The sequence below is a fragment of the Simochromis diagramma genome, unplaced genomic scaffold (assembly GCF_900408965.1).
Source record: "Simochromis diagramma unplaced genomic scaffold, fSimDia1.1 OVJJ01000802.1, whole genome shotgun sequence".
Lineage (NCBI taxonomy): Eukaryota > Metazoa > Chordata > Actinopteri > Cichliformes > Cichlidae > Simochromis > Simochromis diagramma.
The window spans coordinates 11,473,157-11,490,669 of record NW_024387492.1 but is presented as its reverse complement, the minus strand read 5'-3'; the positions used below and the strand labels follow the sequence as shown (position 1 = coordinate 11,490,669).

Sequence of the window (17,513 nt, the reverse complement as noted above, 5' to 3'; positions counted from 1 at the left end):
TTTTGGGGGGTGAAACCATACTGCATGTCTTCTCTGGCACATTGTGTTTTCTGTGAGAGCTTTATAAAATCAAGCAGCTAACCATGACGTCTGCCTTTACAAAACACTTGTCAATCACTAAAGAGTTCCTTCACTTGTCAGTCACTATGTGGTACTAAAGAGCTGTCTGAAATTCAGTTACAACCCACACAAAGTTACAGATTGGAGTATCTGAGTGCTGAGGTGCGCTTGTGCGCAAAAGTCACAAACACTCTGCTGACTCACAGCTCCAAACCTCTTCCGACCTCAAAGTCAGCACAGAAAGTGGGCGCCACGAGCTTCGGAGTATGTGTTTACATGGCTGAACAGATGCTATATTCGAACAAACGCCTCCAGAGGAGACTGTGACCTGAACGCAGTGCCTTAGATCGCTTGGCGACCAAAAACCTGCACAAGTTATCATTATGTGACATGCAATATGGTTTCACCTCCCAAAAAGCAGATCCCACCGAGACTTGAACTCGGATCGCTTGTTTCAAAGTCCAGAATGCTAACCATTACACCATGGAACCTATGTGAAAATGTGAGAACTGTCAGGTCATGGAAACCTGCCAAAAAGTATTCAGCCAAATGATCAGTATGGATGACATTGTAGATTAGTCGCACTACATTTCCATGGCTGAACAGCTGCTATATGTGTTATGAGAAGTATAATGTTTGTTTCTTCCAAAGTATCTAACAGTGGTAACCTCCACCAAACTGACACTGCAATGTCAAAATGGCCGAGTGGTGGTGCTGCGTTTAGGTTGCAGTCTCCCATGGAGGCGTGGGCTTGAATCCCACTTCTTTTCAACATTTGTTTGAAAAATGTCTTCATTCAACAATAATTCATCTCAGGTATAAAAACAAGAAATAGGTAATAGCTGCATGTGTGTTTGTGTGTGTGCATAATATACATACTTGTTTCCCAGAAAGATTTAATACTAGATGGATAGAGACAGGTTTTAAAGACTAGAAATGAAAACATGTGAGTCCTGTCTTTAAATAAAAATATATAATTCCCTATATTCCTATCTATTCTTGACATTGAAGCTTTACTCTTCTTGATATTGTGACAAAATACTCTTGGGTTAACCACGAGCTTTCTAAAAACTTGCATATAACAATTGTGCACCATTCATTCCTCATCTTTGCTGCCCATCATTACAACTTTGCTAATGATGGGCAGCAGGTTAGTGTCATGATGTCACCTCAGACATAGTTAAAAGCCCTGTTAACGTAGCTGCTTCTCGCCGGGTGCGGTGGCGCGTGCCTGTAATCCAAGCTACCGGGAGGCTGAGGTTGGAGGATCGTTTGAGCTCACGAGCTCTGAGCTGCAGCAGGCTATGTCGATTAACACAAAATAATTATCCTCATTCAAAAGTCATGTAAGAACCTCATTGGCTTACGGAATGTTGATGTTATTTAAAAAATTCATACAAAAACATGACCTCATTCTAGAATGTCATGTGACAACCTCATTGGCTTATGGTATTGTGATGTCACAGGCTTCTGAATCCATAAATAGGGGTGAGGAGGTACAACTTTCAGTCCGTTATTTGCAGCACTTATGTTAGCAGCATTCAGACGTTCACCAGTAAAGCATTTTCAAACATTTGGATCCTTTTCGTACTCACGGTATACAGACTCCAACATGTCTCAGAAAGAGCAAGAAAGACAAGAAGCTGACCCCAGCTCTATTCCATGGTATGAGTCCCTAGACCCTTACATCAGCTCTCTTCCTTGGGATGAACAGGTGGAATTAGAGGAAAAGCGATTGGAAGAAATGGAGAAGGAAAATCTCATGAACAGAGAAAAGATTAAGATCCTGACAGAAGAAAATGAGAGAAAGAGCGCTGAATTAGAAAAATTATCCTACCAGCTTCAGGAAAGGGAAGGTATTATTGAGGAGAAACAAAGGGCTCTCCAAGATAAGAAGAATCACGAGCTCCAAGAAAAGCTTGATGAAGCTCTAGAAAAAATTAAAGATCTGCTCCAAAATGAGAAAAAAGAGAGCATTAAAGGGGATAAAATGCTCAAGAAGAATGAGGAGCTCCAAGAAAAGCTTGATGGAGCTCTGGAAAAAAATAAAGATCTGCTCCAAAAGGAGAAAAAAGAGAGCATAAAACAGGAAAACATGGTCAAGAAGAATCAGGAGCTCCAAGAGAAGCTTGACGAAGCTCTGGAAAAACTGAAGGAACTCCACCAAGAAGAGAAGCAACAGTCCACACAGCAGAGAGACATGCAGAGCAAACTCCAAGCCATGGAGGAAAAATACAAAGCGCTGCAGGTGAAACATGACAAAACTCTGCACAAAAGTCAACAGTTGCTTCAAGACAAGAAGCAAATGGAAATGAAACAGAAGGAAATGGACTCCAAGCTTGACGAGATGGAGGAAAAACACAGATCGCTCCAAATCAAGCTTGAGAAAACAGTGCACAGAAATAAAGAGTTCATTCAAGAGAGAGAGCAACAAGAAATGCTGGAGAAAGAAACAGACTCCCAGCTTGAAGTCTTGGAGGAAAAACTGAAAATGCTGCAAATAACTCTTGAGGAAACACTGCTCAAAAATAAAGAGCTGCTTCAAGACAAAGACCAACAGAAAATACATCAGGAAGAAATGGATTGCAAGCTGAGGAACATCGAGAAACAAAATGAAGGCTTGCAAGTGATGCTTGATGAAGCTCTGGAGAGAAATAAAGAGTTTCTGCACGAGAAAGACCAACAGACAATACAAAAGGAAGAAATGGATTGCAAGCTGAGGCACATCAAGAAACAGAATGAAGGCTTGCAAGTGATGCTTGATGAAGCTCTGGAGAGAAATAAAGAGTTTCTGCACAAGATAGACCAACAGAAAATAAAAAAGGAAGAAATGGATTGCAAGCTGAGGAACATTGAGAAACAGAATGAAGGCTTGCAAGTAATGCTTGATGAAGCTCTGGAGAGAAATAAGGAGATCCTCCAAGAAAAGAAACAAGAGCCCGTAGAGCAGAGACACCTGCAGAGCAAACTCCAAGCCATGGAGGAAAAATACAAAGCGCTGCAGGTGAAACATGATAAAACTCTGCACAAAAGTCAACAGTTGCTTCAAGACAAGAAGAAACTGGAAATGAAACAGAAGGAAATGGACTCCAAGCTTGACGAGATGGAGGAAAAACACAGATCGCTCCAAATCAGGCTTGATAAAAAAGCGCATGGAAATAAAGAGCTTCTTCAAGAAAAAGACCAACAGAAAATACAACAGGAAGAAGAAAAACTTAATCTCCAGAGGAATAATCAAGCACTCCAAGAATTGTATAACGAAACAAAGTACAAATCAACTGTACTGGAAGAAGAAAAGAAAAACCTGGAAAAACAATGCTCAGCGATGCAGAGTAGCATCAGTGAGATGCTGAGAAAAAATACCGAACTTGAGGAACTTTCTAAGACCTTGAAGTACAAAAACACTGAAATCCAGGCGCAAAAGCAAGAACAACAGAAAACACATAAAGACCTGCAGTGTAGACTTCAAGAAATCCAGAAGAGAAACCAGCAGCTGGAAGACATGCACACAGATGTGCACAAGGCAAAGCGAATAGAGGAGGCAACAGTTAAAGAACTGAAAGACAAGCTTAAAGAAAAACAAGAACAATTAGAAGACATGGTGAAAAGATGCAACAAACTTGAGAAAGAAAACGCAGAAACAATCGATGAGCTGAAAACCCTCATCATTGAGAAAAAAGTGCTGGTGGAAGAGTATCTGAAAAAGAAGAAAAAACGCTTCCACTGGTTCTGGAGGAGGGGCACTGCTGCTTCTCACCTGATGTAACCTCGTCTTCCGCCACCTCTATTCCATCTTCATTTCCCCCCTTCCCCTCCCTCCTTTTTCTTTTTTCACCCTCACCCCCCGACCAGTCCCGGCAGTTGACTGCCCCCTCCTGAGCCTGGTTCTGCCATAGGTTTCTCCTTTAGGTTTCTTTCACTTTAAAAGGAGTTTTTCCTATCCACTGTCGCCTGGTGCTTGCTCAGAGGGGATTGTTGGGGTTTTCTCTCATCTCTCTCTTTCATTCTTTCTATCCTTTCCCCCCCCTTCTGCCTTTTCCTTTACCCAATAAACACAATTGCCCACATTTTACATTTGTTTGAAAAATGTCTTCATTCAACAATAATTCATCTTAGGTATAAAAACAAGAAATAGGTAATAGCTGCATGTGTGTTTGTGTGTGTGCATAATATACATACTTGTTTCCCAGAAAGATTTAATACTAGATGGATAGAGACAGGTTTTAAAGACTAGAAATGAAAACATGTGAGTCCTGTCTTTAAATAAAAATATATAATTCCCTATATTCCTATCTATTCTTGACATTGAAGCTTTACTCTTCTTGATATTGTGACAAAATACTCTTGGGTTAACCACGAGCTTTCTAAAAACTTGCATATAACAATTGTGCACCATTCATTCCTCATCTTTGCTGCCCATCATTACAACTTTGCTAATGATGGGCAGCAGGTTAGTGTCATGATGTCACCTCAGACATAGTTAAAAGCCCTGTTAACGTAGCTGCTTCTCGCCGGGTGCGGTGGCGCGTGCCTGTAATCCAAGCTACCGGGAGGCTGAGGTTGGAGGATCGTTTGAGCTCACGAGCTCTGAGCTGCAGCAGGCTATGTCGATTAACACAAAATAATTATCCTCATTCAAAAGTCATGTAAGAACCTCATTGGCTTACGGAATGTTGATGTTATTTAAAAAATTCATACAAAAACATGACCTCATTCTAGAATGTCATGTGACAACCTCATTGGCTTATGGTATTGTGATGTCACAGGCTTCTGAATCCATAAATAGGGGTGAGGAGGTACAACTTTCAGTCCGTTATTTGCAGCACTTATGTTAGCAGCATTCAGACGTTCACCAGTAAAGCATTTTCAAACATTTGGATCCTTTTCGTACTCACGGTATACAGACTCCAACATGTCTCAGAAAGAGCAAGAAAGACAAGAAGCTGACCCCAGCTCTATTCCATGGTATGAGTCCCTAGACCCTTACATCAGCTCTCTTCCTTGGGATGAACAGGTGGAATTAGAGGAAAAGCGATTGGAAGAAATGGAGAAGGAAAATCTCATGAACAGAGAAAAGATTAAGATCCTGACAGAAGAAAATGAGAGAAAGAGCGCTGAATTAGAAAAATTATCCTACCAGCTTCAGGAAAGGGAAGGTATTATTGAGGAGAAACAAAGGGCTCTCCAAGATAAGAAGAATCACGAGCTCCAAGAAAAGCTTGATGAAGCTCTAGAAAAAATTAAAGATCTGCTCCAAAATGAGAAAAAAGAGAGCATTAAAGGGGATAAAATGCTCAAGAAGAATGAGGAGCTCCAAGAAAAGCTTGATGGAGCTCTGGAAAAAAATAAAGATCTGCTCCAAAAGGAGAAAAAAGAGAGCATAAAACAGGAAAACATGGTCAAGAAGAATCAGGAGCTCCAAGAGAAGCTTGACGAAGCTCTGGAAAAACTGAAGGAACTCCACCAAGAAGAGAAGCAACAGTCCACACAGCAGAGAGACATGCAGAGCAAACTCCAAGCCATGGAGGAAAAATACAAAGCGCTGCAGGTGAAACATGACAAAACTCTGCACAAAAGTCAACAGTTGCTTCAAGACAAGAAGCAAATGGAAATGAAACAGAAGGAAATGGACTCCAAGCTTGACGAGATGGAGGAAAAACACAGATCGCTCCAAATCAAGCTTGAGAAAACAGTGCACAGAAATAAAGAGTTCATTCAAGAGAGAGAGCAACAAGAAATGCTGGAGAAAGAAACAGACTCCCAGCTTGAAGTCTTGGAGGAAAAACTGAAAATGCTGCAAATAACTCTTGAGGAAACACTGCTCAAAAATAAAGAGCTGCTTCAAGACAAAGACCAACAGAAAATACATCAGGAAGAAATGGATTGCAAGCTGAGGAACATCGAGAAACAAAATGAAGGCTTGCAAGTGATGCTTGATGAAGCTCTGGAGAGAAATAAAGAGTTTCTGCACGAGAAAGACCAACAGACAATACAAAAGGAAGAAATGGATTGCAAGCTGAGGCACATCAAGAAACAGAATGAAGGCTTGCAAGTGATGCTTGATGAAGCTCTGGAGAGAAATAAAGAGTTTCTGCACAAGATAGACCAACAGAAAATAAAAAAGGAAGAAATGGATTGCAAGCTGAGGAACATTGAGAAACAGAATGAAGGCTTGCAAGTAATGCTTGATGAAGCTCTGGAGAGAAATAAGGAGATCCTCCAAGAAAAGAAACAAGAGCCCGTAGAGCAGAGACACCTGCAGAGCAAACTCCAAGCCATGGAGGAAAAATACAAAGCGCTGCAGGTGAAACATGATAAAACTCTGCACAAAAGTCAACAGTTGCTTCAAGACAAGAAGAAACTGGAAATGAAACAGAAGGAAATGGACTCCAAGCTTGACGAGATGGAGGAAAAACACAGATCGCTCCAAATCAGGCTTGATAAAAAAGCGCATGGAAATAAAGAGCTTCTTCAAGAAAAAGACCAACAGAAAATACAACAGGAAGAAGAAAAACTTAATCTCCAGAGGAATAATCAAGCACTCCAAGAATTGTATAACGAAACAAAGTACAAATCAACTGTACTGGAAGAAGAAAAGAAAAACCTGGAAAAACAATGCTCAGCGATGCAGAGTAGCATCAGTGAGATGCTGAGAAAAAATACCGAACTTGAGGAACTTTCTAAGACCTTGAAGTACAAAAACACTGAAATCCAGGCGCAAAAGCAAGAACAACAGAAAACACATAAAGACCTGCAGTGTAGACTTCAAGAAATCCAGAAGAGAAACCAGCAGCTGGAAGACATGCACACAGATGTGCACAAGGCAAAGCGAATAGAGGAGGCAACAGTTAAAGAACTGAAAGACAAGCTTAAAGAAAAACAAGAACAATTAGAAGACATGGTGAAAAGATGCAACAAACTTGAGAAAGAAAACGCAGAAACAATCGATGAGCTGAAAACCCTCATCATTGAGAAAAAAGTGCTGGTGGAAGAGTATCTGAAAAAGAAGAAAAAACGCTTCCACTGGTTCTGGAGGAGGGGCACTGCTGCTTCTCACCTGATGTAACCTCGTCTTCCGCCACCTCTATTCCATCTTCATTTCCCCCCTTCCCCTCCCTCCTTTTTCTTTTTTCACCCTCACCCCCCGACCAGTCCCGGCAGTTGACTGCCCCCTCCTGAGCCTGGTTCTGCCATAGGTTTCTCCTTTAGGTTTCTTTCACTTTAAAAGGAGTTTTTCCTATCCACTGTCGCCTGGTGCTTGCTCAGAGGGGATTGTTGGGGTTTTCTCTCATCTCTCTCTTTCATTCTTTCTATCCTTTCCCCCCCCTTCTGCCTTTTCCTTTACCCAATAAACACAATTGCCCACATTTTACATTTGTTTGAAAAATGTCTTCATTCAACAATAATTCATCTTAGGTATAAAAACAAGAAATAGGTAATAGCTGCATGTGTGTTTGTGTGTGTGCATAATATACATACTTGTTTCCCAGAAAGATTTAATACTAGATGGATAGAGACAGGTTTTAAAGACTAGAAATGAAAACATGTGAGTCCTGTCTTTAAATAAAAATATATAATTCCCTATATTCCTATCTATTCTTGACATTGAAGCTTTACTCTTCTTGATATTGTGACAAAATACTCTTGGGTTAACCACGAGCTTTCTAAAAACTTGCATATAACAATTGTGCACCATTCATTCCTCATCTTTGCTGCCCATCATTACAACTTTGCTAATGATGGGCAGCAGGTTAGTGTCATGATGTCACCTCAGACATAGTTAAAAGCCCTGTTAACGTAGCTGCTTCTCGCCGGGTGCGGTGGCGCGTGCCTGTAATCCAAGCTACCGGGAGGCTGAGGTTGGAGGATCGTTTGAGCTCACGAGCTCTGAGCTGCAGCAGGCTATGTCGATCGGGTGTCCGCACTAAGTTCGGCATCGATATGGGGAGCCTGGAACCACCAGGTCACCTAAGGAGGGGTGCACCGGCCCAGGTCGGAGACGGAGCAGGTCAAATCCCCCGTGCTGCTCAGTAGTTGGATTGCACCTGTGAATAGATGCTGTTGAGCAGCCTGAGCAATACAGCGAGACCCAATCTTTATACACATCCTTATACCTGTCTCTACCTCACACAGCAGCCTCATCAGCACGTCTTGGTCTTTTTAATTCAAGTCCAAAACACTCACAAATCTGCTGCTCTGCTTGTCCTGCACCACCTCCACCTGCAAGACAGCTGCAACTACATCCTCCACCCTAAACACGCCACCGCCCAGCAGGTGGAGACAAACTCAAAGTAGGACATTTATTCAGGTGAATTTTTGGTTTCATATTTGCATCTTATAACCACAGATTTGAATGACTGTCTTGTAAAAAGGTTTATCAGGAGTTAACTGTCCACTGAGGAATTATCTTTTTTAAAGACACAAATATAACAATATGTGATTATTATCTAACAGTATCGAGAAAATTCCAGTCAGCTCGCTCAAATATTGTATTTAAAACAAGAACTATCATAAGGTGAGGTTTTTGATCATTTCAATCAATTTTTCCCTCTTATGAGTCTTTCTTTTCTTTTGTCATCTTATGTATTTATTTATTTCTGTTTTTTGCTTTTAATTTTCTTTCCTTTTTCAAATTTAAAGTGATTTGTAGTCATTTAGTAACTATAATCTGTCTTATTTTATCCCACAATTTTTTTTCTGGGTTCAGTCTGGTATGGTGCTGTCACAGTGCAACAATCTGGTAGTCATACCTTTTTTTTTTCAGAAGTGCTTCCTTGGTGTAATGTACCTCAAGTAGCTTGGAGAAGTATTGCTCAAGACCACTTTAAAAAACACGGCTCCTTGGAAGCAAAATCTAAAGAAATAAGGGGTGGCTTAAGACTTTTGCACATTATTATACCAAAGTGTATTTATGCACTCTTCATAATCACTAAATATTGTTGTTACCTGATGGTGAGTCATCATGATTTAAAGTATTCACGTTACACACCGTTTTTCTCTAACTTTATTGAATGAAATATAGAAGTTTCTGAATCCTTACTATTAACAGCTTGGGAAATATAAAAGACATGCTACATGAATATTATGCTAAATGCCTGCAGGTTAATCGTTAATATTACAACAATATGATTTAAGTACATACAGTAGGTATACAATCTGTACAAATGTTAACAGGTTCACAGTTAAGAGTGTTACAAAAAGCAGGGAGGACTGAAGGTGGGCGGGTGCCCCTAAATGCTTAATATACAATATGCTGCAATAGCAAAAGTCTTTAGTTTGCCGTTTTCTTTTTAAATCACTTATTTTAAATAAAGCAAATATCACTAATGTGACAGGCCCTCTGGGGTCAAAGCAAAGTGAAGTGGTGACCTAGATAATGGTTCAGACTTCCTGATCCTTGACTTGTTTGGCAATAAAGCTGAGTGAAAGGGGAGCCTTCAGAGCTACTAGCATCACCCACTAAATTAAACTGATTGGATAATAGAACTCACATCTGAAGAGGTTCCTTTTTTTACTTTTAATTCATTGTTCAGGAGTTGTGACCAATAGGAAAGCGATTACTTTGGTGGTGAAACTGCATCACAGGGATGACGCAGATATTCAGAAATCATCTGCCAATAAATCTCCAAAAGAGGCCCCGACTTTTGACTCGGTTTTGAGTTTTGATGCCTAAATCAAAGTAGCTGAGTAGAGGCTTTGGGAATCTAATTGGATGCAACTGATTTCCTATCCTGTGAGCAATGGAAACCACGACTCCCTGATTTATCCTAACTTGATTTGGCTTTTAAATTAAGAGTAAAATGAGCTATTGTTTTTAATTTATGGTACCACGCTTTATTGATCAACCTCTTGGTCTACATCCTCCCTTGTGCCAATTTGTTGACCCTGAGCGACCATGCGTGGTGAACAAGCGCAGATCAAGTCAAAACTGGATGATGATGATCTCACACTTTACCAACTTTTAGTTAACATATAGCTGAAGTTAAAAAGAAAATGACACCAATGAGTGAAGACTAATGGGCTGCAGTGCTTTTTGTAGGCAGCAGAGGGCGTTAAAATTTCATTTCAAATGTAAATATAGTGCAGCAGAGAAAGTGTTAAACTGCTTCACATCAATTAGACATATTTCACAGAGAAAGTCAGAAAACAGGGTCATTAAACACTGCAGACAAGTGCAAGTGTTTCATGAATGCACAAAAGTGCCATCAATATTCTTTGCACTGTTTACTGCATGTCTGTGTCACAGTATCAGATGAGGTGGTTTTAATAATATTTTATTGTATTATTACATGAAACAATGAGTAACAATTTACAGTAAACCAGGCAGTGATTGTTTTCTTATCGACTTTGAGCTGCATTTTGATTGGGGTGTCGAGTGGCGAAGGACAAACTGTGACAAGAGAATGTGGCAAAAGTCAAACATGTGATGCATTTCTGAAAAGTATCATCATACTCTCTGCCCCTACTACTTGTTTTCTCTGCCAGAGGAATAACACTTGTACCATGGCTTGCTACAAATCCTAATAACCTTTGAAAATGACAGTTAAAGCTAAGCACTTTTTATGTAACACTTTCACATTTGTTTTGGTAAATTCTGATCATCCAGATACATTTAGTAAGAAATACTGTAGACGTGGACATCTAACTTTAAAGTCTGCTTTCTTATGTTGCTCAAAAATACCTGTTATATCACAGCTTAATATTAGAAATTAAAAAACAGGCAACAAAGTCCATACAATAACAAAACAGAGCAAAATAAAGAAAAAAATAAAGACCTAGGAGTGAATGAAAGAATAATCAAGATATAAATACAATTTACAGGATATTAATCCATCTCGTCACTTTCTAAGACCATCTTACTCTTCCTTCTTTTCACATACACGCACGCACGCACATATGCACAGAAACACACTCAGCCGGGTTGCTGACTCTTGCGGTGTGCAACAAGGGCAATGGAAAGTCACTGGGACACTGTAGATACACTGCACTGACTACAAGCCAGATGGGATGCTTCTGGGGCAGAAGACATGCATGAGTGTGTGTTTGTGAAAGTGTGAGTGAGTGGGTGGGGTGAGGGTGCAACAGTGGGTCGTCACGTTGCGGTGACAGGGCTGCAGGACGGGGTTGGAATACAGGTGGGAGGGCAGCTGGAGAGAATGGCGGTGCTGTTGCTCTTCTCTCTGGGCGGAATGGCCGAGGTCGTTCTCAGCATGTTCTCCCAGAGCAGCTTCTTTTTGTCTCTTACTGTCTCTCTCTTTCTCTCCCTCATCACTCATGTCCTGGTCCAGACAGTGCGTCTCCCAGGCATTAGTCGCCTCCTTTCTGCTGCAGTGGAGAAGCACATAAAACATATATTAGGAAGAAGAAATGGCTGGATCTTGTCTTCTGTTATATTACATTAGGAAATAAAATCTTCCGAATCTCATCTTAAAGCTGTGTTAAATGTGGCTGAATTAGCATTAGCATCATATTGAATTACTGTGTTTATCTCCCGTTTCTGTTCCTGTCCAGCCTCTCATTGCATTGCTTAATACATATTTAAGCGAACTACGCCCAGTTTCCCCCTTGTCCTCGTATCTGGTCGTATCAGGTAACATCACACTGTATTTCGAAAACTGTGCTCACTATAAGAGGATAATTCAGTTAAAACTGAAAAGAAAAATGCCTGCTCTTTGAAGCTTTGTAATTGAGTCTAGTAAATGCATACTCCGACATGGTTTCTTGACTCCATACTGAGCCTGTGATAGAAGAAAAACAGAAGGAGGGAGCGGAGGAATCATAATCAGCCTTTCAGCACAAGTTCATCTGCCCCTCACACACACACCACTTCCCTTTAAGACCCCGGCCTACAAAGAAGGGGTCAATGGCGGCATTCCTGCTTTGATATCAAAGGTCCCCTGGTTACTCATAGCCTGAACAAAAGCTTTTTCATCTTGTGAGAGTGCAAATCCCCTCCCCTACTCCCTAATAAAAGCAGGACCCATTGATGTTTTTAAAAAAAAAAACACTATGAGAAGATTGTTTGATAGGCCAACACAGGAATTTTGTAAATAACTACGCTTAAAAAGAAAAAATCTCAAGTTTTGAGATACTATTAGTACAGAAGCTACTTAAAGTTCTGAGACAGTCAAACAGACAATATAACAGTGCTGAAAGATTAGCCTCACCAGCTCATGATGCTGCTGTGATCTCTGTGGACACAGGCTCGATCTCCTTCACAGCCTCCTCAATCACCTCAATCACCTGCGCCATCACTTCTGCACACTTTGACGGTGTTTTCTCGGTCTCCGATGTGCCAGCTGCATCCTCCACTGCATTTATTGCTTGAGGTTCTTCCTCCAGCACCGGGAGCTTCTCACTTCCACTGCTCTTGGGTGGTGCGTTGGTGTCTTGAGCTGCAGGACCGTTGCTGTCGAACTCTTCAACGGCCTCTTCTTCGATTGATGGTTCCTCAACCACAAGCGCTGTCTGCAGGACCACCTGGATGGGCATGTGGACTTCAAGCACTTTCTCTTTCTTTTCCTCTGAGGGAGCTTCAGGCTTGGTTTCCTCTGATTGTGATTCCACCTTTTCAGGAGCTTCTTCCTGATCTTTGCTCTGTACCTCCTTGACCTGTGCAGGCTCTTCACTTTCCTGACTCTCTTCCTTTACCTGTCCTGCTTCTTCTGTTTTAAGCGTTTCCTCACTTACTTTAATCTCTGCATCTTGCTTCTGACCCTCTTCTGGTTTCTTTTCCACCTCTTCAAGATTCTCAGTGACCTCGATTGGGATAGCATCAATGACCTGAATGGCAACATTGAGTGGCTGAGGTGACTTTGTTACTGGTTTTTCACAGACGATGGGAACAGGGGTCTCAGTGACAACTGGTGCGTCGGCTGCGATGTCGATCTCGTTTTCTGTTGTTGCTATTGCCTGGACTGGTGTTGGGATGGTAGCTGATGGAGTGGGAGGCTTCTTTGGCTCAGGTACATCTTCTGAAACTTTATCTACAGCATCCTGAATGACAGTCTGAGCAATCGCCATGCTCTGAACCTCAATTTCACTGACCTGTTGGGCTTCCTCCTTGATTTCCTCTGTCTTCTCGCTGGCCTGCTTAGCAAGTGAACTGATCACTGTCTCTACTATTGGGGTGGCAGCAGCCTCTGCGGTCTTTGCAACCTCCTTCGTGGTTTCCTGCGAGTTGAACTGTTCAACATCGGCTACTTTAGACTCTGAGGCACTTTCTGTGGCCGCCGCCTTCTCTGCTTCCACACTGACTGGAGCCACAAGGACGACTGTATCTATGATAACAGGAACCGCCTCACTTGGAAGAACTACAGGAATGGGCGGGTCAGTCTCTTCTGTGATGGTGGCCTTTGTGGTTTCACATATGTCTGATGACATCTCTGCAGCTGTAGCCTGAAACACCTCTTGTACAGGGATATTTTCTTCAGTGGCAGCAAAGTGCTCCATATCCATCTCCACTTCCTTGGTCTCTACAGTTACCTCAGAGACTTCAACACTTTGGGTGCAGATAACCGCTTCGGAGGTTGGAGCAATGGGACTGACTAGCACAGTTTTAGGGGAGTTCTCGCTTACTGTGGTGGGCTGAAGGACCTCAGACTCCTCTGTGACAGTGTTCACGACTCCAACCTTCTCAATCTCCGGTTCTTGACACAAGCTGGCAACTTGAATAGTTCCATCACTCCCTGAACTTTCAACAGCAACTTGAAGTTCAGTGGGTTCTAGTAGCTGCACTTGGGCCGTCAACACTGGGTCTTCTGTGAATACTGCTTCCACTGTAGGTGGGTCCAACTCTTCCACTGACACCTCAGAGCACAGAGAATCACGGATCACCGCCACAGTCTCTACCAGAGGCTGTGCAGGCTTCTCCAGAGCTACTTTGGCGATTTCCTTGGTGCCGAGGCCAGTGCAGATAGCCATGGCGTCATCGTGAGTATGTGGCTCGAGGATGGTATTTGTTGTGGCCTTGGCACTGTCAATCGGTGGTTCAGGCTCCGTCTTTTCAGCAGCTACCTCTAATCGTACATCTTCTACAGCCACACATGTCTGGGACGGGATTTCACTGATTTGGGACTCAACACCCTGCATAATCTCTTCTGCGTTCTCTGACTTGGGTGTCTGAGGAACAGGGGTGGTTGCAGCAGCTGGAGCTGGATCGACAGGCTTGACCTCAGCGACGGAGAGTCGGCGACCTGTGCGTCCCGGGGGTTTAGGTAGCATGGCTGGGTCCTCAGTTTCATCCTCTGCGATGTCAGTATCAATAGACTTTGGTGTAGCAGCATTCTCTGCTTCCTCTGGGATATCACTCAGCTGATCGTGTTTATCAGCAGCGTCTTCAACATCGGCTGGGATCCAAGAAGGGGATCTGTCTTCAGATGACACCTTAATCTGGACAGGAGCTGGTTCTGCCTGTGCCTCGGGTTCAGCTTCGACTTGTGCATCGTACTCTGAAAGCGGAACCACAGCTGGAGTTTCAGAGTCCTCCTCTCCTGAGCTCTGGTCAGTGGAAGATTGTTTTTCAACCTTCTTCTTCTTGCGTCCTGGGAAGAATTTTCTCAGAGAGAAGGATGACTCATCTTTTGGTGCTTCACTGTCAGACTGGACTTGCTCTGCAGACTCATCAGGCTTTTCCTCACTTTTGGCCTTGTTCTTTGGCATAACCATGCGTTTTAGGGTACCCCAGGTAGACTCTCTTTCAGGGGGGCTGGGCAAAGGTTCTGGTGAAGAAACGGGTTCACCTTCAGTGTCAGTTGCAGCCTCTGTTTTACCCTCCTTTTCTACTTCTGCTGTTGCTGGTGTTTCCTCTTCAATCTTGGTCTCATCATCATCGGAATCAGAGGTCTTCCTGCCCCTCTTCTTGGGTCCACCCATACACATTAGAGCCTCCCAGGAAACAGAGGTGTCCATTTTCTTTTTGGGCTCTTCGGTGCTGCTGAGCAGCTTCTCAGTGGTTTCTGTCTTTGGCTCTTCCTCAGAGGGCTTATCTTCTTTAGCTTCTTCCTCAACACTCTTATCTGCTAATACAGCACTCTCAGAAGAGGACAGGGTGGCCGACTTGGCTGGCTTCTCCGCAGCTGCTTCATCTTCACTCTCTGATGATCTCTTTACACGCTTCTTTGGCGTCACCAGTTTCTTGAATGAGGACCAGGCCATGATGCCCTCCTTTTTCTTTTCTCCATCAGATCCAACTTCACCTTCAGTCTCTTGGCTAGACTCATTCTGGGTCACCTCCACAGCAATAACATGCTCTCCCGACTCCTCTGGAGATGAGGGCCCACTATCAGTTTTAGGAGCTTCTGCTGGCTCTGTGGAGGCCTGGAGCTGCTCAGCCGCCTGCTCCCCAGACTCTGTGAGCTTGGCCTCAGTATCTTTCTTGGTTTTCGGTTTCTTAGTTGAGAGCTTCTTTAGGCCAGCTCCAGTGAAGAGTTTTTTCAGGGGGCTTCCTTGAGGCTTTGCCTTCTCCTGAGATGACAGCAGCTCAGCCTCAGATGTCACTTCAGTTGGAGCTTTCGCCTCCACTCCTGTGGGAGGTTCAGCTTTTTGCTCTTCTTGTTTTACCTCATCATTAGTTGTTTCTGCAACAGCAGGGGTTTCAGCTGTGACCTCAGGCTCTGGATGATCTTCTGATTTTGTTTCCTGTGGGGTAATCGCTGCCTCTTCCTTGGGCTCAGATTTTTCCTCAACAGCAGCCTCCGACACTTCCTCCTCGGTTTCCTTTTCTGTCACATCTTTGACCTCCTTTTCTTCGACAGCAGTAACAGTTTCCTCGGTCTTAGCAGTCTCCTCCTCAGTAGCCACCTCGTTGACCTCCTCCTCTTTTGGCTTCTTTATGCTCGCTTTCTTTCGCAGGTTAGAGAAAAGACCTCCACTGAAGAACTTCCTGAAAGGGGACATGGCAGCCTCCTGAGGTGGTGAAGTGCTCTCACCTTCCTTCTCAGCTCCTTTCTCCTTGACTGCTTCGTCAACAGCTTCAGCAGCAGCAGCACCTTCAGGCGTGGCTTCAGTGGTTTCAACTTTTTCAGTTTCTGTAGTGACCTCAACAGCAGCTGCCTCTGCATCAGCCTCCTTTTCTTCAGCCGTGCTTTTCTCATCAACAGCAGGAGCCTTCTCTTTCTCCTTCTCCTCCTCTTCCTTCGCAGGCTCATCTGTCCCACTGCCCTCCTCTCCTTCTTTATCTTTGACTGTCAGGAGCTTCACAGGGTCTTTCTCCTCACTCTTGTCCTTCTTGAGGGTGAACTTAAAGCCCACAAAGCGGAAGATCTTCTTGAAACCAACTTCACTTGCATCATCAGGTTGTTCCTCCGGAGCCTTCTCCTCAGCAGCTGAAATATCATTTGCATCGGGGGCCTCTTTATCAACTTTTTCTCCATTTACTTGAGGGGTCACTTCATCCTGGATGGTGTCCATGGTCTCAGTAGTGTCCTCCTTCTGACCCACAGACACCCCATCTGGCTGGCCAACTGAGAGCACAAGAGAAGAGAAAGAACTTTCTGTAAGATGTTGATCAAATCTCTCACTGGACTTTACTACTTGTCTCTGTCTACAGAAAAAAATCACAAATAACATTCCCATGACATTGATATAAAGCTACAATAGGCTTAATTTAATTTAACAAATTCAGGTTATGTTGAGGAAATCAAATTATTGGCTGAGACAGCATAAATTATTCAGCATTCCATAAAAATCTCTGAGGAGATGACCCAGTAAAAACAATAAAAAGTTTTATATCTTCAACAAAACTCTCACCCCCATCTGCAGAAAAAAGAAGTTAAACAGAAAGCATTTGCAGAGATCATGTTTTACTACTAAATTGCAATCTGCTCCCACTAATCCTTCGCTACGTAAACATGCCAAAGAAATGGCATTGACGTAAAAAGGAAAAGGTTTGACGTAGAAAAATAAAGAACAGTGATCCCCAAATGGAAATTGATTGGAAGTGTTATGCAAGCAATCCTTCAACAATTTGCAGATTATTGCCCAGAAGTCTACAAAGCAACTCTGCTATTGTGCAACGTGTAAATAGCATCTAGTTGCCTTTGATGGTCAACGCTTTCCATTATCACAAGTGATTTCTTGGTAGCGATACACTTGCTAGGCAAATGATGCATGATGATGATAAGAAATGAAAACCACACACGCAACACACACATACGCATACACGTCTGCCACATCTCTGTGTTTTGACAGAAGAAGGCGTGGCGGGTGGGGGGGGACGACCTGCCAGGGAGTCCTCAGATGCAGTCTGGATGCAGTGCAGTCTGGGAAACCTCACATCTAACACCCCTAGACTCTCAAAACAAATTCCCAGAACTTTGATGCCTGGATATCAGGTTACATGATTACACAGGAGGGCAGATATGCATTCCACAATCTACGCACACTGTGGGAAATATGCCCTTTGCTTGCAAGTCACCAACCAGGCAGACTTTAAAATATGGAAGGAAAACCTT

General features: G+C 42.9%; 2 protein-coding genes across 3 annotated transcripts in view; one reads left to right on the top strand and one right to left on the bottom strand.

Annotated features, from left to right (window-relative positions):
- Nucleotides 1-921: 921 nt before the first annotated feature.
- On the top strand, nucleotides 922-7,260 carry LOC120725535 (trichohyalin-like). Its single transcript, XM_040018539.1, has 3 exons — nucleotides 922-3,822; nucleotides 4,562-4,644; nucleotides 4,857-7,260. Exons 1-3 carry the CDS (start codon nucleotides 1,589-1,591, stop codon nucleotides 7,124-7,126), a joined length of 4,587 nt encoding a protein of 1,528 aa, XP_039874473.1. The 5' UTR covers nucleotides 922-1,588; the 3' UTR covers nucleotides 7,127-7,260.
- A 1,786-nt stretch (nucleotides 7,261-9,046) lies between these two features.
- The window catches only part of akap12b (A kinase (PRKA) anchor protein 12b), a 50,859-nt gene continuing 42,392 nt past the window's right edge, over nucleotides 9,047-17,513 (bottom strand). For both annotated transcript variants that reach the window (XM_040017759.1, XM_040017760.1), the window contains 2 exons: nucleotides 12,228-16,523; nucleotides 9,047-11,385 (listed from right to left, as the gene is read on the bottom strand). In XM_040017759.1, coding sequence (XP_039873693.1) covers nucleotides 12,232-16,523 — 4,292 coding nt within the window. In that variant the 3' untranslated portion in view covers nucleotides 9,047-11,385; nucleotides 12,228-12,231. The remainder of the gene's footprint in view (nucleotides 11,386-12,227; nucleotides 16,524-17,513) is intronic.

What these genes read in the sequence shown, in the direction of transcription:
- LOC120725535 (XM_040018539.1), top strand. Translation starts at nt 1,589, where the DNA reads ATGTTAGCAGCATTCAGACGTTCACCAGTAAAGCATTTTCAAACATTT. An exon ending in ACTGCTGCTTCTCACCTGAT is followed by an intron (nt 3,823 to 4,561) that starts GTAACCTCGTCT and finishes CTGTTAACGTAG; the next exon opens with CTGCTTCTCGCCGGGTGCGG. An exon ending in AGGATCGTTTGAGCTCACGA is followed by an intron (nt 4,645 to 4,856) that starts GCTCTGAGCTGC and finishes AGGGGTGAGGAG; the next exon opens with GTACAACTTTCAGTCCGTTA.